We start from the raw sequence: 22,076 nt of genomic DNA on the forward strand, positions 1-22,076 counted from the left end.
AGATATGCTGGCTCCATACACGCTAAAAGTCCTGATTATTTACATGGAGTCTGGTGGAGATATGCTGGCTCCATACACGCTAAAAGTCCTGATTATTTACATGGAGTCTGGTGGAGATATGCTTGGCTCTATACACGCTAAAAGTCCTGATTATTTACATGGAGTCTGGTGGAGATATGCTGGCTCTATACACGCTAAAAAGTCCTGATTATTTACATGGAGTCTGGTGGAGATATGCTGGCTCTATACACGCTAAAAGTCCTGATTATTTACATGGAGTCTGGTGGAGATATGCTGGCTCTATACACACTAAAAGTCCTGATTATTTACATGGAGTCTGGTGGAGATATGCTGGCTCTATACACGCTTAAAAGTCCTGATTATTTACATGGAGTCTGGTGGAGATATGCTGGATCTATACACGCTAAAAGTCCTGATTATTTACATGGAGTCTGGTGGAGATATGCTGGCTCTATACACGCTAAAAGTCCTGATTATTTACATGGAGTCTGGTGGAGATATGCTGGATCTATACACGCTAAAAGTCCTGATTATTTACATGGAGTCTGGTGGAGATATGCTGGCTCTATACACACTAAAAGTCCTGATTATTTACATGGAGTCTGGTGGAGATATGCTGGCTCTATACACACTAAAAGTCCTGATTATTTACATGGAGTCTGGTGGAGATATGCTGGCTCTATACACACTAAAATTCCTGATTATTTACATGGAGTCTGGTGGAGATATGCTGGCTCTATACACACTAAAAGTCCTGATTATTTACATGGAGTCTGGTGGAGATATGCTGGCTCTATACACACTAAAAGTCCTGATTATTTACATGGAGTCTGGTGGAGTTTGGTGATGGGGATTTTTGATGGATTATCCCGGTGAAATAATAGAGTAAAAGTCTCCATCACGACATATCGTGTTCTTACCTTTGTCCCGCCTCAGGTGAGATGACCCTGGAGGAGTTCATCGAGGGAGCCAAAGACCACCAGGACATCATGGACATGCTGAAGAACCTGATGGACCTGACGCCCGTGCTGGTCATCATCGTGGAGGGGCGGATGCTGTGAGACGGACGGCAGCAGAGTTATTCCCCCTTCAAAATAAGAGCATAGACTTAAGAAGAAGGTCTTTGGAAGAGAAAAGACTAACGGAGAAAAGAGCTCCAAGGGACTCTTCTTGCAAAACATTTTAAAAAACTTTGTATTTGTGGCCGGGTTGGCTCAGCGGGTAGAGCAGGCGCACATATACTGAAAGGTTTAGTCCTCGACGTAGAGGTCAAGGGTTCGTGTCCGACCTGGGACAATTTCCTTCATGTCTTCCCCCCCTCTCTCTCACCCCTTCTCTCACCTAGCTGTCCTATCCATTAAAGGCGGAAAATCCCCAAAAAAAACCTTTTTATTTAAATGGCTACGCTCACATTTTGGGCGTTTTTTTTCTGATGTTTTCGACATTTTTTGACGCTTGTTTTGACATTTTGGGGCGTTGTATTTCAACGTTTTTGTCAGTTTTTCTGTAAAATCGCTTTATTTTGACATTTTTGAAGCTTCTTTCAACGTTTTCATAACTTTAACGAACTGAGCAGCTTCTATATAACAGGCCTACAAACACACATATGTCCCTTTTTAAAATCACATGTCCAGGTAACAGAGCTGCCAGAACTTCTGTTATTCACAGATGTATTTCTAGGAGCGTATTTCATATTAAAACTTAGAAAGTTAATAAAACAACTGGTAAGCGTTGGCCTCCTTTAGAGTGTAAAGAAGGCTGTTTGGGCTCAGATTTCGATATGAAATCGGCCATTTAAATAAAGCTTTTTTAAATGTTCTGCAAGGCGAGGACCAGTCCCCTTTGGACCTTTTTTAAAAGACTCACCCAAAGATGGATGGGTGAAGAGATCCTCCAATCCCAAATCCCATCCTAAAAGTACAACAAACTCAAACGATATCCCCCTTTCAAAAATAAGAGCTAAGAGACCGCCACGTTTGGGATGGACTGTGATTGGCTGTCCAGCCTCGAGCATCCAGCTGTTCTTTGTTTTACTTCTTGATCCTTCAACGAAATCTTCTTTTGGTAGAAAGTTATGCAGAAAAACATGTTCATTATATTCATCACAAAGTTAACGTGATTGGCACCCAGCACACTTTATCGATGTCCCAAAACATGTGTAACGTTCAAAAGTAGTTTTTTATTATTTTAGTCGGTGCAACAGAAAACTCAGATTGGACAGAGAGTCTAGCTAACAGAACTAATCTCCGTGATGCTAAATATGTCTTTGAGCTGTGGAGATATCTAACTTTCATCCATCCTAAAACAAATCAGTTCATCACAGAATGAAGGGAGCCTCTCGTTTAGAGGTCTGTCTACAAACCTGTAGTCGATCAACAAGATCTGGTATACCAGTCCCTCCAGAAAAATGTGATTATGCGATTTGCATATCGCAATTCCAGAAAAATGCGCAGTTTTCTTTTATTTTTTTAACCTTTATTTATTCGGGGAGGTTCACTGAGAGGCAGCCTCTCTTTTGCAGGAAGGCGCCCCTGATCACATTCACACAGTTACACATTCATACTGGAAGGTGCCCAGTATCACCACAGTCTGATCTGATCACATTCATACCTGGAAGCTGCCCAGTACCACCCCAGTCTGATCTGACCACATTCATACTGGAAGCTGCCCAGTACCACCACAGTCTGATCTGATCACATTCATACCTGGAAGCTGCCCAGTACCACCACAGTCTGATCTGATCACATTCATACTGGAAGGTGCCCAGTACCACCCCAGTCTGATCTGATCACATTCATACCTGGAAGCTGCCCAGTACCACCACAGTCTGATCTGACCACATTCATACCTGGAAGCTGCCCGGTACCACCACAGTCTGATCTGACCACATTCATACTGGAAGCTGCCCAGTACCACCACAGTCTGATCTGATCACATTCATAATGGAAGCTGCCCAGTACCACCACAGTCTGATCTGATCACATTCATACCTGGAAGCTGCCCAGTACCACCACAGTCTGATCTGATCACATTCATACCTGGAAGCTGCCCAGTACCACCACAGTCTGATCTGATCACATTCAACCCTGGAAGCTGCCCAGTACCACCCCAGTCTGATCTGACCACATTCATACTGGAAGCTGCCCAGTACCACCACAGTCTGATCTGATCACATTCATACTGGAAGCTGCCCAGTACCACCACAGTCTGATCTGATCACATTCGTACCTGGAAGCTGCCCAGTACCACCACAGTCTGACCTGATCACATTCATACGGAAGCTGCCCAAGTACCACCACAGTCTGATCTGACCACATTCATACTGGAAGCTGCCCAGTACCACCACAGTCTGATCTGACCACATTCATACTGGAAGCTGCCCAGACACCACCACAGTCTGATCTGATCACATTCATACCTGGAAGCTGCCCAGTACCACCACAGTCTGATCTGATCACATTCATACTGGAACGTGCCCAGTATCACCACAGTCTGATCTGATCACATTCATACCTGGAAGCTGCCCAGTACCACCCCAGTCTGATCTGACCACATTCATACTGGAAGCTGCCCAGTACCACCACAGTCTGATCTGATCACATTCATACTGGAAGCTGCCCAGTACCACCACAGTCTGATCTGATCACATTCATACCTGGAAGCTGCCCAGTACCACCACAGTCTGACCTGATCACATTCATACCTGGAAGCTGCCCGGTACCACCACAGTCTGATCTGATCACATTCATACTGGAAGCTGCCGAGTACCACCACCAGTCTGATCTGATCACATTCATACCTGGAAGCTGCCCAGTACCACCCCGCCGATCTGACCACATTCATACCTGGAAGCTGCCCAGTACCACCACAGTCTGATCTGATCACATTCATGCTGGAAGCTGCCCGAGTACCACCACAGTCTGATCTGATCACATTCATACTGGAAGCTGCCCGTTACCACCACAGTCTGATCTGATCACATTCATACCTGGAAGCTGCCCAGTACCACCACAGTCTGATCTGATCACATTCATACCTGGAAGCTGCCCAGTACCACCACAGTCTGATCTGACCACATTCATACTCGAAGCTGCCCAGTACCACCCCAGTCTGATCTGATCACATTCATACTGGGAGCTGCCCAGTACCACCACAGTCTGATCTGATCACATTCATACTGCGAAGCTGCCCAGTTACCACCACAGTCTGATCTGATCACATTCATACCTGGAAGCTGCCGAGTACCACCACAGTCTGATCTGATCATATTCATACCTGGAAGCTGCCCAGTACCACCACAGTCTGATCTGACCACATTCATACTGGAAGCTGCCCAAGTACCACCACAGTCTGATCTGACCACATTCATACTGGAAGCTGCCCAATACCACCACAGTCTGATCTGATCACATTCATACCTGGAAGCTGCCCAGTACCACCACAGTCTGATCTGATCACATTCATACTGGAAGCTGCCCAGTACCACCCCAGTCTGATCTGATCACATTCATACCTGGAAGCTGCCCAGTACCACCCCACCCGATATCTGACCACATTCATACTGGAAGCTGCCCAGTACCACCACAGTATGATCTGATCACATTCATACTGGAAGCTGCCCAGTACCACCACAGTCTGATCTGATCACATTCATACCTGGAAGCTGCCCAGTACCACCACAGTCTGACCTGATCACATTCATACTGGAAGCTGCCCAGTACCACCACAGTCTGATCTGATCACATTCATACTGGAAGGTGCCCGTTACCACCCCAGTCTGATCTGATCACATTCATACCTGGAAGCTGCCCAGTACCACCACAGTCTGATCTGACCACATTCATACCTGGAAGCTGCCCAGTACCACCACAGTCTGAGCTCGACCACATTCATACTGGAAGCTGCCCAGTACCACCACAGTCTGACCTGATCACATTCATACTGGAAGCTGCCCAGTACCACCACAGTCTGATCTGATCACATTCATACTGGAAGCTGCCCAGTACAACCACAGTCTGATTCTGATCACATTCATACTGGAAGCTGCCCGTACCCAGATGGAATATGCTCTATATGATATTTATGCAGTTTAATGTGATGAAATTGCAGGAACTTGCAAAAACTACAGTTTGATGACAAAGAGAAAAACAGTGATTCTCCCCCATCACCCATAACAACCTGCTTTTCGATGATTCACGTCACTTCATAACGTTCCCATGGCAACAGGAGGAAATGGCTGCTCTTGTGTGACGTAAACACAACATTTTTCAACTTTCTGCTAAAATATATTATGGGACTTTTTATTATTATTATTATTATTATTATGGGATGCAGGGCTCTTGAGGGACTTATTGTAATTGTTGGGGCTTTGTAAATTATAGAGTGTGGTCTAGACCTACTCTATCTGTAAAGTGCCTCGAGATAACCTATGTTATGATTTGATACTATGAATAAAATTGAATTGAATTATTAAATCATGCAAGCCTGCACGCATATTTTGCGTGGGAATCGGCAATTTATGCGGTGAAAGTGGCGTGGTTTGAAAAAATGCCCCCCACCCCCCATAAATATGCAGACTTTGGCTGATTATGAGATGAATTATCGCGATCATAATCACATCTTTCTGGAAGGACTGAATTCAACGCATCATCAGCCAAAGCTTGCACGATGTCATAACCACTGCATTTTCGTTGCCAAAAAAGTCCTGTAATATATCTTAGCAGAAAGTTGAAAAATGTTGCGTTTACTTCACACAAGAGCAGCCATTTAGCCCCTGTTGCCATGGGAACGTTAGGAAGTGACGTCATTACACGACGTGAACTTCATCGAAAAGCAGCGTGCTGGTTCTCTCTTTCATCAAACTGCAGTTTTTGCAATTTCATCGAATAAAATTGCATAAATATCCCTCATATTCCATCGCATATTTTAAGAAAACGTGACTCATAATCAAGGATTTTTGCCCTCAACTATCACAAAAAAACTCCTCTCTTTTCTGGAAGGACTGGTATATTAATAGACACGTTGAAATATCCAGTTTCCACGAACGCAGCACGCCTTGAGCGTCCTTCATCGGAAGGTGAACTCTGTACCGTATATCGTGTGAATACAGTTGGAGGCCGGTTGCGTGTCTGAAAGCCGAGCATGCTGGGAGTTCTGCTGATCCTCTTAATGCTGTTTAAAGGCTCAGCAGCCCGATTCTCAGACAGCATCACCTTCACACACTGTTAGATTTCTTAAAGACGATCATCCTGCCGGCTGGAGGAGCTACATGTGAACTTAAGGCTGCAGAAACTCTCTCAAAACTCAGACAAACTGCAGCTTTACTTTCATAAAACTACTTAAAAAACAGGACAGGAAATCTGCTTTCTATTTCTGTCACTACGGAGCCGAGCGGTGTGTTCAGGGACAAAATAATCCTCAGCAACTGGCTCATCCAGGCCAAACCAGGACAAACAAGGCCAAACCAGGCCAAACCACTTAACAGGCAGGTAGAAAGAAAGACAGAGAGACATACAGACAGGCAGAGAGAGAGAGACAGACAACCAGAAAGACAGAGAGAGAGAGAGAGAGACAGACAGACAGACAGACAGACAGACAGACAGACAGACAGACAGACAGACAGGCAGACAGGCGGGCAGGCAAGACAGACATACAGAGAGAGACAGAAAGACAGACACTGCATTTTGGCCCTATAAATAGCTTGATTAGCTTGATCAATCACCAAATAACGCAGGATTTAATCAAATAATCATCAACAACTGGCTCAACCAAGGCCATACCAGGCCAAACCAGGCCAAACCAGGCCAGACCAGGCTGTTTTAAAGCTACTCTTTAACAGGGGAGAACAATGTTATCGTTTATCCTCAACACCAATATTATCGATGCAAAGTGAAAACAAACCGATACAAATCGTTATTTTTGTTATTTAAAAGATGCGCCTTTATTTTGAAAATCCCACTTTAAATGTATTATCGTTTATGACAAGAGTGAACACGGTCCCACTGTCCAAAAATCGGTATATCATATAGTGATGAACGCGTAAATGTACACCCCTACTATGTCTCTAACTTGTGATGTCTCTTATTTTGAAGTTAAAAGTAATCTAATGAATGCTTTGAGTGTTTTTACTTTTATCGCTGGTGAGTGAGAGACGGTACGAGGCTGACAGAAGAGAGGCGCCTGCACACGTTTGATGAAGAAAAACTTGATTTATGGACTCAGATTTGATGGTTAGAGGCCATTTTCTCCTTAAAGCTGTGAACTGGTACACGGACAGACAGATCTGATCTGCAGCTTAGCATCGATGCTAACACTTCTTATTGTGCAATAGAGAAACATTTACAGTAAAAACTCTAAGTTCATTTCAACAGATCATGTTTTGTTTTGCCTTATCAATAAAGTTTTTAAAACTTCGTGTCATTCCATTTAAACTCTGACATCAACACAAACTAATCAATAGAGCCAGCATATCTCCACCAGACTCCATGTTAATAATCAGGACTTTTAGTGTGACCAGAGTGGTGATTGTTGGAACAGTGGAAAGATGAACCAAGACGGCTTTTTGGTAGTTTTATTTAGTTTCTGTCCTCTTTGAATGAAGTGTGTTTTACGATGATAAAAGTCCTGATTATTTACATGGAGTCTGGTGGAGGTAAACAGTTGCCTGTTAAAGTTACATTGAAGCTTGCTTAATGCATCATAGTGGAAGTAATGAGTACAATATTTAATAGCAGAACATGGAAATACCGCGAGTGAAGTACAAGTACCTTGAGTTTGTTCTCAAATAAATGTACTTAGTTACTTTCTAGCGGGGTGAAGATGAAAATATAATAATATATTACAGACAAACAATGAGATGAATCCATCTTTTATTTTGAAAATGTAGAAAAACAGACTATGAATGTCTAGTAGTCTATTACAGGGCTCTCAAGTTTTGAACAGAGTTCAGAGTGAGATTTGTGGCAGGGGTTTGGGTGGGAACGGAGTCTGATCTGATAAATGACATAAATTCGTACAAATATATATTTTTTAATTTAATTCAGCATTTCTTTGTGTGTGTGTGCGTGTGTGTGTGTGTGTGTGCAATAATTAATACTATGCATTGTCTGGATAAAATATAATGAAATAGCCTATAGGCCAAAGGTTTTCACAATGGGGCGGGGAGGTTGTGCGTTAAAAATTAAAGGAAAGAAAAAACTAAAAATATTCCAAATTATTATGGGTATTGTTATAAAAGTATTATGGGTAGGCCTATTATAAAATGGGTATCTTTATAAAAATATAAAACTGTCAGAGTAGCTCTGCAGCTGATTCAACATGTAGCTATAATAATAATAATAATAATAATAATAATAAAAATGTATAATAATAATAATAATAATAGGCAAAAGCTACCCAGTGTTTCCTCTATGTTGATTTCTGCCGCCACAGTTTCAGAAATAGGGCAGACGCACAACAGGGTTTCTGCCATGTACTGTACATGTAGTATATAAACTCCTAATTCCACGACTCTACAGAGCCGTGTGCTCTACTGAACTCAAGCCAACTTTCCGCTCTCTCTCCTTCTTATATACTGTATACGGGACCACTAAGGTCTATATAAAAGAAACTTCAGATACAGTATTAGGGGACCACTAAGGTCTATATAAAAGAGACTTCAGATACAGTATTAGGGGACCACTAAAGGTCTATATAAAAGAGACTTCAGATACAGTATTAGGGGACCACTAAGGCCTATATAAAACAGACTTCAGATACAGTATTAGGGGACCACTAAGGTCTATATAAAAGAGACTTCAGATACAGTATTAGGGGACCACTAAGGCCTATATAAAACAGACTTCAGATACAGTATTAGGGGACCACTAAGGTCTATATAAAAAGAGACTTCAGATACAGTATTAGGGGACCACTAAGGTCTATATAAAAGAGACTTCAGATACAGTATTAGGGGACCACTAAGGCCTATATAAAAGAGACTTCAGATACAGTATTAGGGGACCACTAAGGTCTATATAAAAGAGACTTCAGATACAGTATTAGGGGGGACCACAAAGGTCTATATAAAAGAGACTTCAGATACAGTATTAGGGGACCACTAAGGCCTATATAAAGAGACTTCAGATACAGTATTAGGGGACCACTAAGGCCTATATAAAAGAGAGACTTCAGATACAGTATTAGGGGACCACTAAGGTCTATATAAAAGAGACTTCAGATACAGTATTAGGGGACCACTAAGGTCTATATAAAAGAGACTTCAGATACAGTATTAGGGGACCACTAAGGTGTATATAAAAGAGACTTCAGATACAGTATTAGGGGACCACTAAGGTGTATATAAAAGAGACTTCGGTTACAGTATTAGGGGACCACTAAGGTCTATATAAAAAGAAACTTCAGATACAGTATTAGGGGACCACTAAGGCCTATATAAAAGAGACTTCAGATACAGTATTAGGGGACCACTAAGGTCTATATAAAGAGACTTCAGATACAGTATTAGGGGACCACTAAGGTGTATATAAAAGAGACTTCAGATACAGTATTAGGGGACCACTAAGGGTCTATATAAAAGAGACTTCAGATACAGTATTAGGGGACCACTAAAGGTCTATATAAAGAGACTTCAGATACAGTATTAGGGGACCACTAAGGCCTATATAAAAGCATCAAAAAGCAGTATGTCATAGGACCTTTAATGGAAGATATGGATCAATGGATGGATCCTTTAACGCTGAGCTTCTGGTTAGCCCAAAAACTAGGACAACCTTACCAGGCTAAGGCTAGGTACAAGGCAAAGCATTACATGGGGTTCCCCTATAGTCTGATCTCATCACTTGTAAAATTATAAGTATTAAAAATAATGATCAAACACTGACCTGGCAAATGGTTTGCCTTTTCTTTAAAAAGCAAGAGCTGTTTGTCTTCCTGCAGGCTGTAGGCACCATGAACTTTGTGCACAGCTAGCGAATGAAGTTCATCATCTACAACATAGACATTTACAGGTGTAAAACAGTGGGTGAAACTTGCATAAGCATTGTACCTCATCATTCAACAAAGATATTGCGGACTGTCCTCTCTGGAGCAGCAGGTTGAATGAGGTGATTACTGGTATGGTGGCCTGAAGAACGGTAGGTCCACCTCCGTCATGGGGTCAGAGAACCCTTCTGAAGTCTCCTGAACCTCGCCTGATTAGCATCTTGAATAAAAAACAAACAAGGTTGTCAATATCACAAGTGTACAGTTAATAATTCTGTGGTATTTGTAGTAGCTGCATAATGAAAATAGTATGAAGGATCATACTAGCAGATTTGAAGTAGCTGGCCAGAGGTTCTTATAGCCTCAGAATCTGGGTCAGACAGCACAACGAACGGAGACATGCAGAAGAAGATGTACTCAAAAAAATTCTACACAAAATTCCGTCACATACATTTCATTATAAATCATATGTATTCAAAAACATTTCAATATTATAATTGGTACTGTCAAAGTGCATACCTGTCAAGTACCCCTTTCAGTTATTTAAAGTTTAAGAGCATAGCAATACCGTGGGTGCTCTGGAGCTCGGCGCCCACTGAGCACCACGTGTGCCAGACTGCCAGTAGGCGCTACATTCATTTAAAATTAAAAATTGCAATTGGTGCTAAGTTGAGCGTCTGGCATAATGTGATTGGTTATGTCGCTGTCAGTCCCCTGCTCCATATCCCATCCACCAATCACGCGTCTCTTGGATGAAAACGCCTCCATTCCCCCACAGTTCGTGCATGTGCGTTAGGTAGAGGTTCAGAGTGAGAATTAAATGGACAGATTTGTTATTAAAAAAATCAAAACCCTAATGACGCAAGTGCATCAACGACATCCACCACCAGTGCAGAGAGTTCTTAATTTTCCACGAAGCTGATCGCGTTTGATACCCCAGAATAGGTGACTATGCGCTGGATACAGAGCACCGCCGAGTACCGGCTTTATTATCGAAGTTAATAGTGCGTTTGTATCGGCTGCTGTCCAATTTCCTAAGGTTCTGAAATGCAAACATTTTTGGACTACTTTTTTTTTTAAAGGGCTTGTGCCCGTGAGCACCACGGAGGAAAAACATAGATCGGTGCCTATGTTTAAGAGTATAAATACCCCAAGCATATACTCAATAAATACTCAAAGCATACATACCTGAAGCCGGAAATCGCCTGGGATGGCTTGTGAAGTAGCATCGCAAATGTGAGAAAATTCGAAAATTCCACAGACATAGAGCTCTTGAACCCCCTCACCGTCTCTGAAAGCATAACTAGTCGATCACGAGATCTTGACACTTCAGCGTTAGAAATCGGGGTTGGGTGTGAAACCAATCAAATGCATGTGTCTCCGGCCAATGCATGAGAGTTGGCAGTCCCACTTCAAACCTTTCTCCCATTTCCTGATGGGTGAAGGTGAAAGTGCGTTGACCATTTCTGTGCACATTGTTGACATATACTAATAATAAAGTAATCGACGGCGGGGGTAAATTAACTTGGTTACAGAGCAGCCATCCGCAGACAGACAGTTCAACGTAAGCGCAACGCACCCTCATTGGGGCAGGGATCATTTCATTGGTCAACAATACACCTGGCATTCTATTGGTCGGATTGAATTGAATTTTGAGAGGATTGTAACACAAACAATCTGAGGCGCCAGGAGAAATCAAAGGGATTTACGCGTGCAGACTCAACCTGAGTGCGAGGAGAAGGGCCATGAAATCTGTCCAAGCAACAACATATCTGAGTCCAAGCAAAAGTTTGAGCAGAAGTAGAGCAAATCCGAAAGCACGAGCAGTGACTATTTGACTGCGAGAGTGTTGCGTTTTCTTGATTTGAGAAAGGAGAGGCTTTGTCCAATGAAGATTAACAAAAAGATTTAATTATGAAATGACATGACGGAACAGGATTTTTACGCTGCAGCGGACTGCAAGATGTATTCCCCTCGTTGGTTCTACATTTTACAGTCCCTAACATTTCTCAGTTTCACCAATATATTCCCTTGAAGTGGTATGACGGTTCCTTGGATGAAAACTTTTCCATTTGTCCATCGTCGCCCAAAAGAAGATGTTATTTCCAAATCCATGTGTTTTGAGGTTACTTCCGGTCACAAACAAGATCCTACAATGTGGATGTCAATTCTTTTCAAGTTAGTCTTTTGGTCTTAAGGCAGCTACACACCGGAACCGATAATCGGCCTTCTGAGGTCATTGACTCAAGTCTGTTCGGTGTGTCCCGTGCCGTCGTCAGTCTGAGGGGCTGTCGCGTTCATTTTGGCTGACCTGACATGGTGCGTTGGAGGCAGGGCAGTCGGACTCACCCGGAAACGACGAGCAGAATGAGGTGACTAGATATAGTCAACTACCTGTTTTTCCCCCCCAAGCCCATACACAGTGGAAAACCTTAAATCCTACAGAGGTTTGGAGGCCTATAACCAGATGGTGTGTGGATGGGTTAGGGAGACGCAGTACCAAGTCATCGACTGTTGTGTCGTGAAGGCCAAAGTAAGTACTGCAATAACGTCTTTAATCAACCTAACCTTAACTGTATGATATCATTGCGATACTCAAGGTGTAGCCCAGTGACTCTCAATCGTTTTTTTTTTCATTTCAAAGACCTAACAAGACAGATTTTTCCCTCAGATCCTGGTTGAGCTTTGCCAACCACAAGTGCCTCCTTTCCTCTGATAACTTCTGGCATTCCTCTCCCTCGTTTTTAATAACTTTTGGAAATCAATAATATTCCAAATGTTTTTCTCGGTCTGACCTATTGGTACAACCTAAAACACGGCAATAATTAACCATTTTCCTTGACGGTGTTGGGGATGTACTTCAATGCCTGTGCTTTGTTGTGATGCGGAGTACCTCCAATATGGCAACTTCTGGTCTGATGACACATCGTGAAAACCCTCTATGTAGAGAGGAAAGTGCTCCAGAGGGTCATCACCAGCGCCAAGAAGGTCCTTGGATGATCTTTATAGCTCTCGCATACTCAAAGATCCATCTGACCCTTGACACTCTCTGTTTGAACTGCTGCCCTCACCCCTATTCTACGCAACATTAAACATGTTCAAATGAAAAAGAAAATACCACTTAACTGTGAAGGAAACATCTTTATTCTTTGAAGAAGAACATTTCATTAAAGACACAATCAGTGAGACAAATGTGAACCAAAGTGAAGCCTCGTCCTCCTCCAACATTTAAACCACAGGACTGGAAGTTGTCTCCTTCTACAGAGGACACAGAGACACTGAGGAACCATAAGAACCAGGAGACCAGAACCCAAACCCAGGATAAAGAGGCTGAGTGAATGTGGTGTTGAAGGTGTGGATGTGGATCAGTGAGTCAGAGGAGACTGTGTAGAAGGACAGAGAGCCAGCAGGACAGTCCACATACATTGCTACTCTACCAGAGACAGAGGAGGAGGAGATGGATGTGTGCTGTTATTGTGACAGACAGAGTAACCATGATCAGAGCAGCCCGACTCCAGGACTGATCATTACGTCCAAACGCACAGTCATCTCTGTCCCTCCTCCTGATTCCTCTGTAACTCACTGATATATTAACATCTCCTCTCGTCTCAACCTCCCAGTAACAGCGACCAGTCAGACCATCTCTACACAGCAGCTGTTTCCAGGAGTCAAACCTCTCTGGATGATCAGGATATGGCTGATCCTCCTCCACACGTGTCACCTTCCTGTTGTTGTCAGACAGTTTGAGTTTTCTGTTCACTGTGTTTGTGTCCAGTGTGAGTTCACAGGAATCTGACGGAGAGAAGGAGACACAACACAGCTGCAGTTATTAACCAATCAGCACTTTGATGATGACATCAGAGGGTTGGATGAGTGATGTCACAGTTTGATGAATGAAATTAAAAACACACTTACACTTCCTCAGACCTGGTGTCAACCATCTGACTCCAGCAGGCTCCACCCTGAATCAATGATCAAATGTAGGGCTGGAATTTACTATATATAGTATATATATAGTATATAGTAGTATATAGTATGTAAATATATATATATATATATATATACATACATGCATACATATATAAAAAGCAAAGGGTGGCTACTTTGAAGAATCTAAAATATTCTGATTCCTCAAAGTAGCCACCCTTGCTTTTTGATAACTCTGCAAACCCTTGGTGTTCTCTCAATGAGCTTCATGAGGTAGTCACCTGAAATGGTTTTCACTTCACAGGTGTGCTTTGTCAGAGTTAATTAGTGGAATTTTTCCCTTATTAATAAAAAAGCAAAGGGTGGCTACTTTGAAGAATCTAAAATATAAGACATGTTTTCAGTTATTTCACACTTTTTTCTTAAGTACATAATTCCATATGTGTTCATTCATAGTTTTGATGCCTTCATTGAGAATCTACAATGTAAATAGTCATGAAAATAAAAAGGAAACACATTGAATGAGGTGTGTCCAAACTTTGGTTTGTATATATATATATATATATATATATGACCAGGTCATGAGAATAAACTGAAACTACATGTGGTTGTTGTTCTATAGGATGGAGATGTCTGTCTCTAGTTCCTGAAGAACTGATCTATAGACTAAATGAACGCTGTGGTATTCAACCAAAGCTGCATGAAAAGCCCTACAGAGGGAAATTAATGAGATATTTTATAGAGTAGAAATAACAGCGTCTGCCTATTACATTTGGACAATTATGAATTCATGAGTTTTATGAAGTTTATGACGTCACCCTGCTTTAACAACTGGCGAAACAGCTTGACTTTAAAGGGAGTCTGGGAACTTCTTCCTCTGAAGAGAGAGAGACAGACATATGAGACGTTATCGGACCGGAGGAACTTTTCATAGTTCTAAGAACCCAATCTTTTATTGTTTTGGCACTGCAGAAACTAGGGAAAGAGCATTTGAGGGACTTTTGAACTTAGAGTCGGTACTCTCCCAGCACAAGAGGAACTTTGCACAATAATTGGTCCAGACGTCAGTGTACGTCTCTGATTGATCAAATGAGCCATGCAGCATCGGCAACTGACATTTTAAAAACCTAGCTAACTAGCTAAGGAGTAGATTGATGCTTCATCCACACACTCTTGTTACAGCGTAGGGAAGCACATTGCTTTATGCTAAGCTAGGCTAAACCTGTCCTGGACCTTTCTGTGTTGAGTTGAAACTGATTTGATCCTGGGAAAGAGGGGACGAAAAGGATATTTCTTCAACCCACAGACAGTTCCTGATCAATTATTAACAAAAGGGATTTATTTTAGTTCCTGGAGATGTTTTCCTTTAAAACTTCCTACACAAATATCTCTGTTTTGTTCATCAGTGTTTGTACCTGAGAGTTTCTAGTCTCCAGAGAGGATCCTCCAGTCCCTCTGACAGTAGCTTCACTCCTGAGTCTCCTGGATGATTGTAGCTCAGGTCCAGCTCTCTCAGATGGGAGGGGTTGGAGCTCAGAGCTGAGGCCAGAGAGGAACAGCCTTCCTCTGAGATCAGACAACCTGACAGACTGCACACACACAGAACAACACACAGGAACAGTCTTTCAACACGTGGAGCCATGAGTTTGTTTTATGTTTGTTTGTTGTCCAGGTACATTTTGGTCCAGATTTATAATAAATATTTAAAATCATCTGTGGTATTTAATTATTCAACAACAAAAGCAAATGATTAAAAATCCTCATGTAAAGTAATTCTACACGTTGCACAGCTGTTCATCAACTAAAGTTAATCAGAGTTTAAATGGTCATCAGTTGAATTGGTTAATGAATCCTGACCTGAGAGTCTCCAGTGTGCAGTTTAGACTCTTTAGTCCAACAGAGATCAGCTCCACTCCTGAATCCTGCAGGTTGTTGTTACTCAGGTCCAGCTCTGTCAGACTAGAGGACTGGGAGCTGAGAACTGAGGACAGAGCTTCACAGCTTCTCTCTGTCAGATTACAGCCACTCAGTCTGGAGAGACAACAGGAAGGAAACAAGTTATTTGTTTTTCTCTCTGTTGAAAGATATCAGAGTATTTATTGATGAATAATTCCCACTTACAGAGCTTTGTTGGAGGCTTTGATCACTGGCAGCAGCCTCAGCAGAGCCTCATCTGAAGCAAAGTATTTGTTCAGGTTAAACATGTCCAGATCTTCTTCTGATGACAGTAAGATGAAGACCAGAGCTGACCACTGAGCAGGAGACAGTCCATCTGTGGAGAGGGTTCCTGATCTCAGGGACCATTGGATCTGCTCCACTAGAGAACCATCATTCAGTTCATTCAGACAGTGGAACAGATTGATGCTATCTCTCTGCAAACAGATTCTCACTGAACTTCTTCTTGATGTACTTGACTGTTTTCTGATTGGTCTGTGAGTTATTTCCTGTCTTTGTCATCAGACCTCGTAGGATATACTGATTGGTCTCCAGAGAAAGACCCAGGAGGAAGCGGAGGAACAAGTCCAGGTGTCCATTTGGACTCTGTAAGGCCTTGTCCACAGCACTCTGGTAGAACTGTGCTGATTTGTCTCTGAACACTTTAGACCACCAGGAGGTTGTCTGTTCTTCTAACAGCAGGTTGACTCCAGAGTTGATGAATATCAGATGGACATGAAGAGCAGCCAGGAACTCCTGAACACTCAGATGGATGAAGCAGAACACCTTGTCCTGGTACAGTCCTTTCTCCTCTTTAAAGATCTGTGTGAACACTCCTGAGTACACTGAGGCTGCTCTAATATCGATGCCACACTCTGTCAGGTCTGATTCATAGAAGATCAGGTTGCCTTTCTGCAGCTGCTCAAAAGCTAGTTTTCCCAGAGACTCCATCATCTTCCTGCTCTCTGGACTCCAATGTGGATCTGTCTCAGCTCCTCCATCATACTTGATGTTCTTCACTTTTGACTGAACCACCAGGAAGTGGATGTACATCTCAGTCAGGGTCTTGGGCAGCTTTCCTCCCTCTCTGGTCTTCAACACGTCCTCCAGAACTGTAGCAGTGATCCAGCAGAAGACTGGGATGTGGCACATGATGTGGGAGGCTTCGTGATGTCTTGATGTGGGAGATGATTCTGTTGGCCTGCTCCTCATCTCTGAATCTCTTCCTGAAGTACTCCTCCTTCTGTGGGTCAGTGAAACCTCTGATCTCTGTCACCATGTCAACACACCCAGGAGGGATCTGATTGGCTGCTGCAGGTCGTGGTGGTTATCCAGAGGCGAGCAGGAGGGAAGCAGTTTCCCCTGATGAGGTTTGTCAGCAGCACACCCAAATAGGTGGACTCTGTGACATCAGTCAGGATCTCAGTGTTGAGGAAGTCCAGAGGAAGTCGACATCATCCAGACCGTCAAAGATGAACACAACCTGGACCTCATCAAACCTGCAGATTCCTGCTTCTTTGGTTTCACTAAAGAAGTAATCAACAAGTTCCACCAAGCTGTACTTTCTCTCTTTAAGCACATTCAGCTCTCTGAAGGTGAATGGAAATGTGAACTGGATGTCCTGGTTGGCTTTGTCTTCAGCCCAGTCCAGAGTGAACTTCTGTGTTAAGACTGTTTTCCCGATGCCAGCCACTCCCTTTGTCATCACTATTCTGATTGGTTCATCTCCGACAGGTGGGGTTTTAAAGATGTCTTCATGTCTGATTGTTGTTTCTGGTCTGTTTGGTTTCCTGGATGCTGTTTCAATCTGTCTGACCTCATGTTCAGCATTGACCTCTGCAGTCCCTCCCTTTGTGATGTAGATCTCTGTGAACATCTGATTCAGAAGGGTTGGGTTTCCTGCTTTAGCGATCCCCTCAAACACACACTGGAACTTCTTTTTGCATCTTAGATTTGAGTTTACGCCGACAAACTCCAGCTGGACTTCCTGAATGAATACAGAACAAAGAAGATCAGTAAGTGATTTATAAAGAAACAGGAACATATTTTGGTCCATCTCTGGAGAAATGAGTAAACGTCCCATTAGTCCAGCAAGTTAATTTTTTAGAAATCCTCTTACTGCTCTGCAGATGATCAGCCAGCTCGTCCTGCTTCATTCTCCTCAGGAAGTGCAGTGTGATCTTCAGAAATGCCTCTCTGCTGCTCCTCTGCTCTTCATCCTCATCCTTCCTCTGACTCTCTAAGCATTCTGGGTAATCTGGATTCAGAAGCTTCTGGATCTTCTTCAGCCTCGTTTTTACACAAAGTGACGATGTTCTTCTCCAGCAGCTGGAACAGAAGATTATATGAATGACAAATCAAACTGAAATCATGGAAGCAAACATAAGATCCATGTCCACAGACTGACAATCCAGTGGTCTAAAAAGTACAGCATGGAGATGATTGTGAACAGAATAGATGTAAAAGTAGTTGTTGTATATGTACAGACCATAAAAATGGAGTCCAGGTGTGTTTGATGCTGCTGGGCAGACTGGCCACTGGGAACCTCTGAGCTCTCCTGGTCCACTCTGTGTAGGAATCAGGAAGAATTAGATCACATCATGTCTGTCCACACAGAGACACACACAAGGTAAAGGTCCTGTGACTTAAAGTGTTGATTACAATATTGAATCAGATGGTTTCCCCTGACATTACAGTGTTGGTGGTACTGCTGACCCCACTGTGATTCAACAGGAAGAACTAAGAAGTAAACCATGGCTACAACATGGTTAGCCTAAAGGATTCCTGCAGCAGCAGACTGGTATCATGATGCCAGGAGGTCTGCAGCTTCTGTGGTCATGGAAGCAAACATTTGTAGGTCGGTGTAGTTTGGGGAGTCAACGGTGAAAAACCTTCTGTTGGCGTCAAAATGATTTTGGCAAACAACCAGCCGACTCAGGAGGGGGAAGCAGAGCTTATGGCGCTTACCCACTTCTAGTACCAGCTCTACTCTACTCTACTCTACTCTACTCGGCCTGACCGCGGGGCCCCGTCCTCTACTTACCATTGCAGATTTAGTACCGCCTCATGCCTGAGGTGAGTGTGGCTGGTCGTCATAGCGACGCCACAGGAAACTGCCGTGACCTAACGCGACACACACACAGAACGTGGAAGATGTGTTTCTGATTCTCGGCATAAAGAAGATTCTCTCCAACCAATCAGGAGTCTGCAGGTTTTCATGTCATTTTCATGTCATGTAGAGGCGAGTCGAATTGGTACCATGTAATGGAAAAACGCCATTAGATGGCCTGTTTGTAGTCGGGGGAAACTGCTGACCTGGGCTGAGGATACTGTTGGATGGTGGTTCCCTTTTTGATATCCAACTGGCACACCCACATCCAACATTTGGGAAGAGTTTTGCGTTTTGACCAATTTGTGCAGTTTGTGCATATGCACCAAACAAGGGCTCTGAGTATTCTGCCTTCTTGGAAACCTTGAATGGAGTCCGGCATGGTCATGAACCAACTCGCTGAAACTTGGCCTTAAGTGTCCAGACTGAAATGGCAGAAGTCTTCTCATGGCAGATAGTGTCCTGACCCAGGTGACACAAACACTTACCATGGGTCGCTGGATCTCCAGGGGGAATGTGCAGATGAAGTTACCCCGGAAGGGGCACTCTGAGGCGCGCACATCCCAACCATCCCCCTGGTATTCACAGTTGGAGACGAACATTTGGGAAGAATTTTGCCATTCATGATTTTTAGCCTACCCTATGGCTATGGGAGATTGAAAATGCTTTTTAATGGGGCTAAAACACCAGATGATATTGGTCCGAACCAGGTCCAATATAAAATTGTGATCTACAGTTGAAGACTGGTCTTACTGGACAGCTTTCAGATGTGAGAATATAAATGGATGTGAAGAAGAAAGACGCTGAAAATAAATTTCAAAACTTCTCTGTATACATAAAAGTTGAAAGATGATTCTATAATATTTTAATGTTAACAGTTTACCTCTTTTCAGCAGAGGGTTGCTCTCCTTTAAAGTCAATGAGGCGATGATTTGACCAGTCACTCTTGAAGGACACACAGCTGGGTTCAGGTTCAGCAGAGTCTGGTCTTTGATGAATCCTGTTACACAGAGAGTAAGACCAACAGGGATGGAAATTCACTTTTTAGTATTCAAACTGTTGGAGATACAAGCAGCAACTAAAACATGATTAACACAAAGAAGTTCAATAAACTATACAACAAACTGGGTTAAAAAGCTAAAACACCAGAGAATATATTGGACCACACCAGATCCAATATTTACCTAAAGTCAAGAGTTGAAGACTGGTTTAACTGGACAACTTTCAGATGTGATAATATTAATATATGTGAAGAAGAAAGATGCTGAAAATAAACTCCAAAAACTTCTCTTGATACATAAAAGTTAAAACATGAATCAGTAATATTATAATATTAACAGCTTACCTCTTTTCAGCAGAGGGTTGCTCTCCTTTAAAATTAATATAGCGTTCATTTGACCAGTTGCTCTTCATAGACACACAGCTGGGTCCAGGTCCAGGTTCAGGAGACTCTTCTCGTTTCTGCCGGGTCCTGATAGAAAAACACATTTATTTAGGGTCACATGCTCAGGTAAAGTCTCCCTGCATAAAATATAATATTAATATTAATATGTCTGTAGGCCTAATTATTAACAAGTAAATGCAAATAATGCTTTACTCTCTGTCCAAAAATCAACAAATATATCTTTTGAAATCAGAATAAAAACTTTTTTTTTTAAAAGTTGTCTAAACAGAAAGATATTTTGATTTTCATTTCAGTCATCCATAATACAACTACAATAATTCCTTTCCACAAAAAAACACTTTATTTGAAGCAGTGTGCATGAGACTAACATGACAAAAAACAACCCAGATGGGACGTAGTTCCATCCAATGAGACTCGTTCCAGTTTGCTGGATGTTCACAACTCACCTCAATCTTCTTCTTAACATTTCAATTTCACTTTCCATTGCAAGTCGCTCCTTCTGCCATTCACATCTCTCCATTAATCCTCTCTCCTCCATTTCTATTCACCACTCGAGGTCAGGGCGCCTTCTTTTTTAAAGTAGCGGTGGCTCCATGGACCGGTGACTCTTCAGACACACAGCTGGGTTCAGGTTCAGGTTCAGCAGGGTTCAGGTTTAGCAGGGTCTGGTCTCTGATGGGTCTTGTTAGAAAGAGAAGAAGACCACTTTTTAATCTCCAGATACAGAAGCTGCTGGAGAAACTAGAAGCTATCCAACAGAAGATAAAATCTGAATCTCTTCACTGAATGATTTCTGCTCTCTGCTCATCCTGCTCTGTCATTCATTATCTTTCTGGGAGAACAGGGACATTGGAAAGACTCCAGGACTAATGTCATCTTTCTGTCCTCTAACGGAGACAAGACTCCAGGACTAATGTCATCTTTCTGTCCTCTAATGGAGACAAGACTCCAGGACAAATGTCATCTTTCTGTCCTCTAATGGAGACAAGACTCCAGGACAAATGTCATCTTTCTGTCCTCTAATGGAGACAAGACTCCAGGACTAATGTCATCTTTCTGTCCTCTAATGGAGACAAGACTCCAGGACAAATGTCATCTTTCTGTCCTCTAATGGAGACAAGACTCCAGGACAAATGTCATCTTTCTGTCCTCTAATGGAGACAAGACTCCAGGACAAATGTCATCTTTCTGTCCTCTAACGGAGACAAGACTCCAGGACTAATGTCATCTTTCTGTCCTCTTAACGGAGACAAGACTCCAAGACTAATGTCATCTTTCTGTCCTCTTAACGGAGACAAGACTCCAGGACTAATGTCACCTTTCTGTCCTCTAATGGAGACATGACTCCATTATGACAATCAGTCTCACCTTTTGTGCATCCTCCTCCACACATCACTACAACAGTACCAGAGGCATTTAGGTCACTACATTTTATTCTGAAAGGTCCCAGAGGAAACAGTAGAGTCCTGTTGTGTCTGGCTTTACGCTGGTGGAGACGACGGTGTGTTTTCTGACAGCAGGAGAAAGGCTCGGACCCCCCCCCCCATCTTCTAACTCAGCCTTCATTTAGATCTCAACTACACAACTGTAAAGGTTTCTGACTGCAGCCTCATGGTTGTGACAGATAGGTGTAGAAACACCTGGCAAAGTATTTAAAACCTCCTGTGCAGTACTTCATGTTACAACATGGAGATTTAT

The 22,076-nt window shown here is 42.7% G+C and overlaps 2 protein-coding genes across 2 annotated transcripts in view; one reads left to right on the forward strand and one right to left on the reverse strand.

The window, feature by feature from the left end:
- LOC120543575 (guanylyl cyclase-activating protein 1-like) overlaps positions 1-1,715 on the forward strand; it is a 5,807-nt gene extending 4,092 nt beyond the window's left edge. The window contains exon 4 of the mRNA XM_039776698.1: positions 958-1,715. Coding sequence (XP_039632632.1) covers positions 958-1,082 — 125 coding nt within the window. The 3' untranslated portion in view covers positions 1,083-1,715. The remainder of the gene's footprint in view (positions 1-957) is intronic.
- Positions 1,716-13,747: 12,032 nt separating this feature from the next.
- Positions 13,748-16,615, reverse strand: LOC120544311 (ribonuclease inhibitor-like). Its single transcript, XM_039777956.1, has 4 exons — positions 16,051-16,615; positions 15,787-15,960; positions 15,345-15,518; positions 13,748-13,794 (listed from the first exon to the last, which is right to left on the reverse strand). The coding sequence occupies exons 1-4, from the start codon at positions 16,131-16,133 to the stop codon at positions 13,785-13,787; spliced, it is 441 nt and encodes a 146-aa protein (XP_039633890.1). The 5' UTR covers positions 16,134-16,615; the 3' UTR covers positions 13,748-13,784.
- Positions 16,616-22,076: the final 5,461 nt, after the last annotated feature.

This window comes from Perca fluviatilis, chromosome 16 (genome assembly GCF_010015445.1).
Source record: "Perca fluviatilis chromosome 16, GENO_Pfluv_1.0, whole genome shotgun sequence".
Taxonomy (NCBI): domain Eukaryota; kingdom Metazoa; phylum Chordata; class Actinopteri; order Perciformes; family Percidae; genus Perca; species Perca fluviatilis.

What these genes read in the sequence shown, in the direction of transcription:
- LOC120544311 (XM_039777956.1), bottom strand. Translation starts at nt 16,133, where the DNA reads ATGTTTAACCTGAACAAATACTTTGCTTCAGATGAGGCTCTGCTGAGG. An exon ending in AAAGCCTCCAACAAAGCTCT is followed by an intron (nt 15,961 to 16,050) that starts GTAAGTGGGAAT and finishes TTGTCTCTCCAG; the next exon opens with ACTGAGTGGCTGTAATCTGA. An exon ending in TGCACACTGGAGACTCTCAG is followed by an intron (nt 15,519 to 15,786) that starts GTCAGGATTCAT and finishes GTGTGTGTGCAG; the next exon opens with TCTGTCAGGTTGTCTGATCT.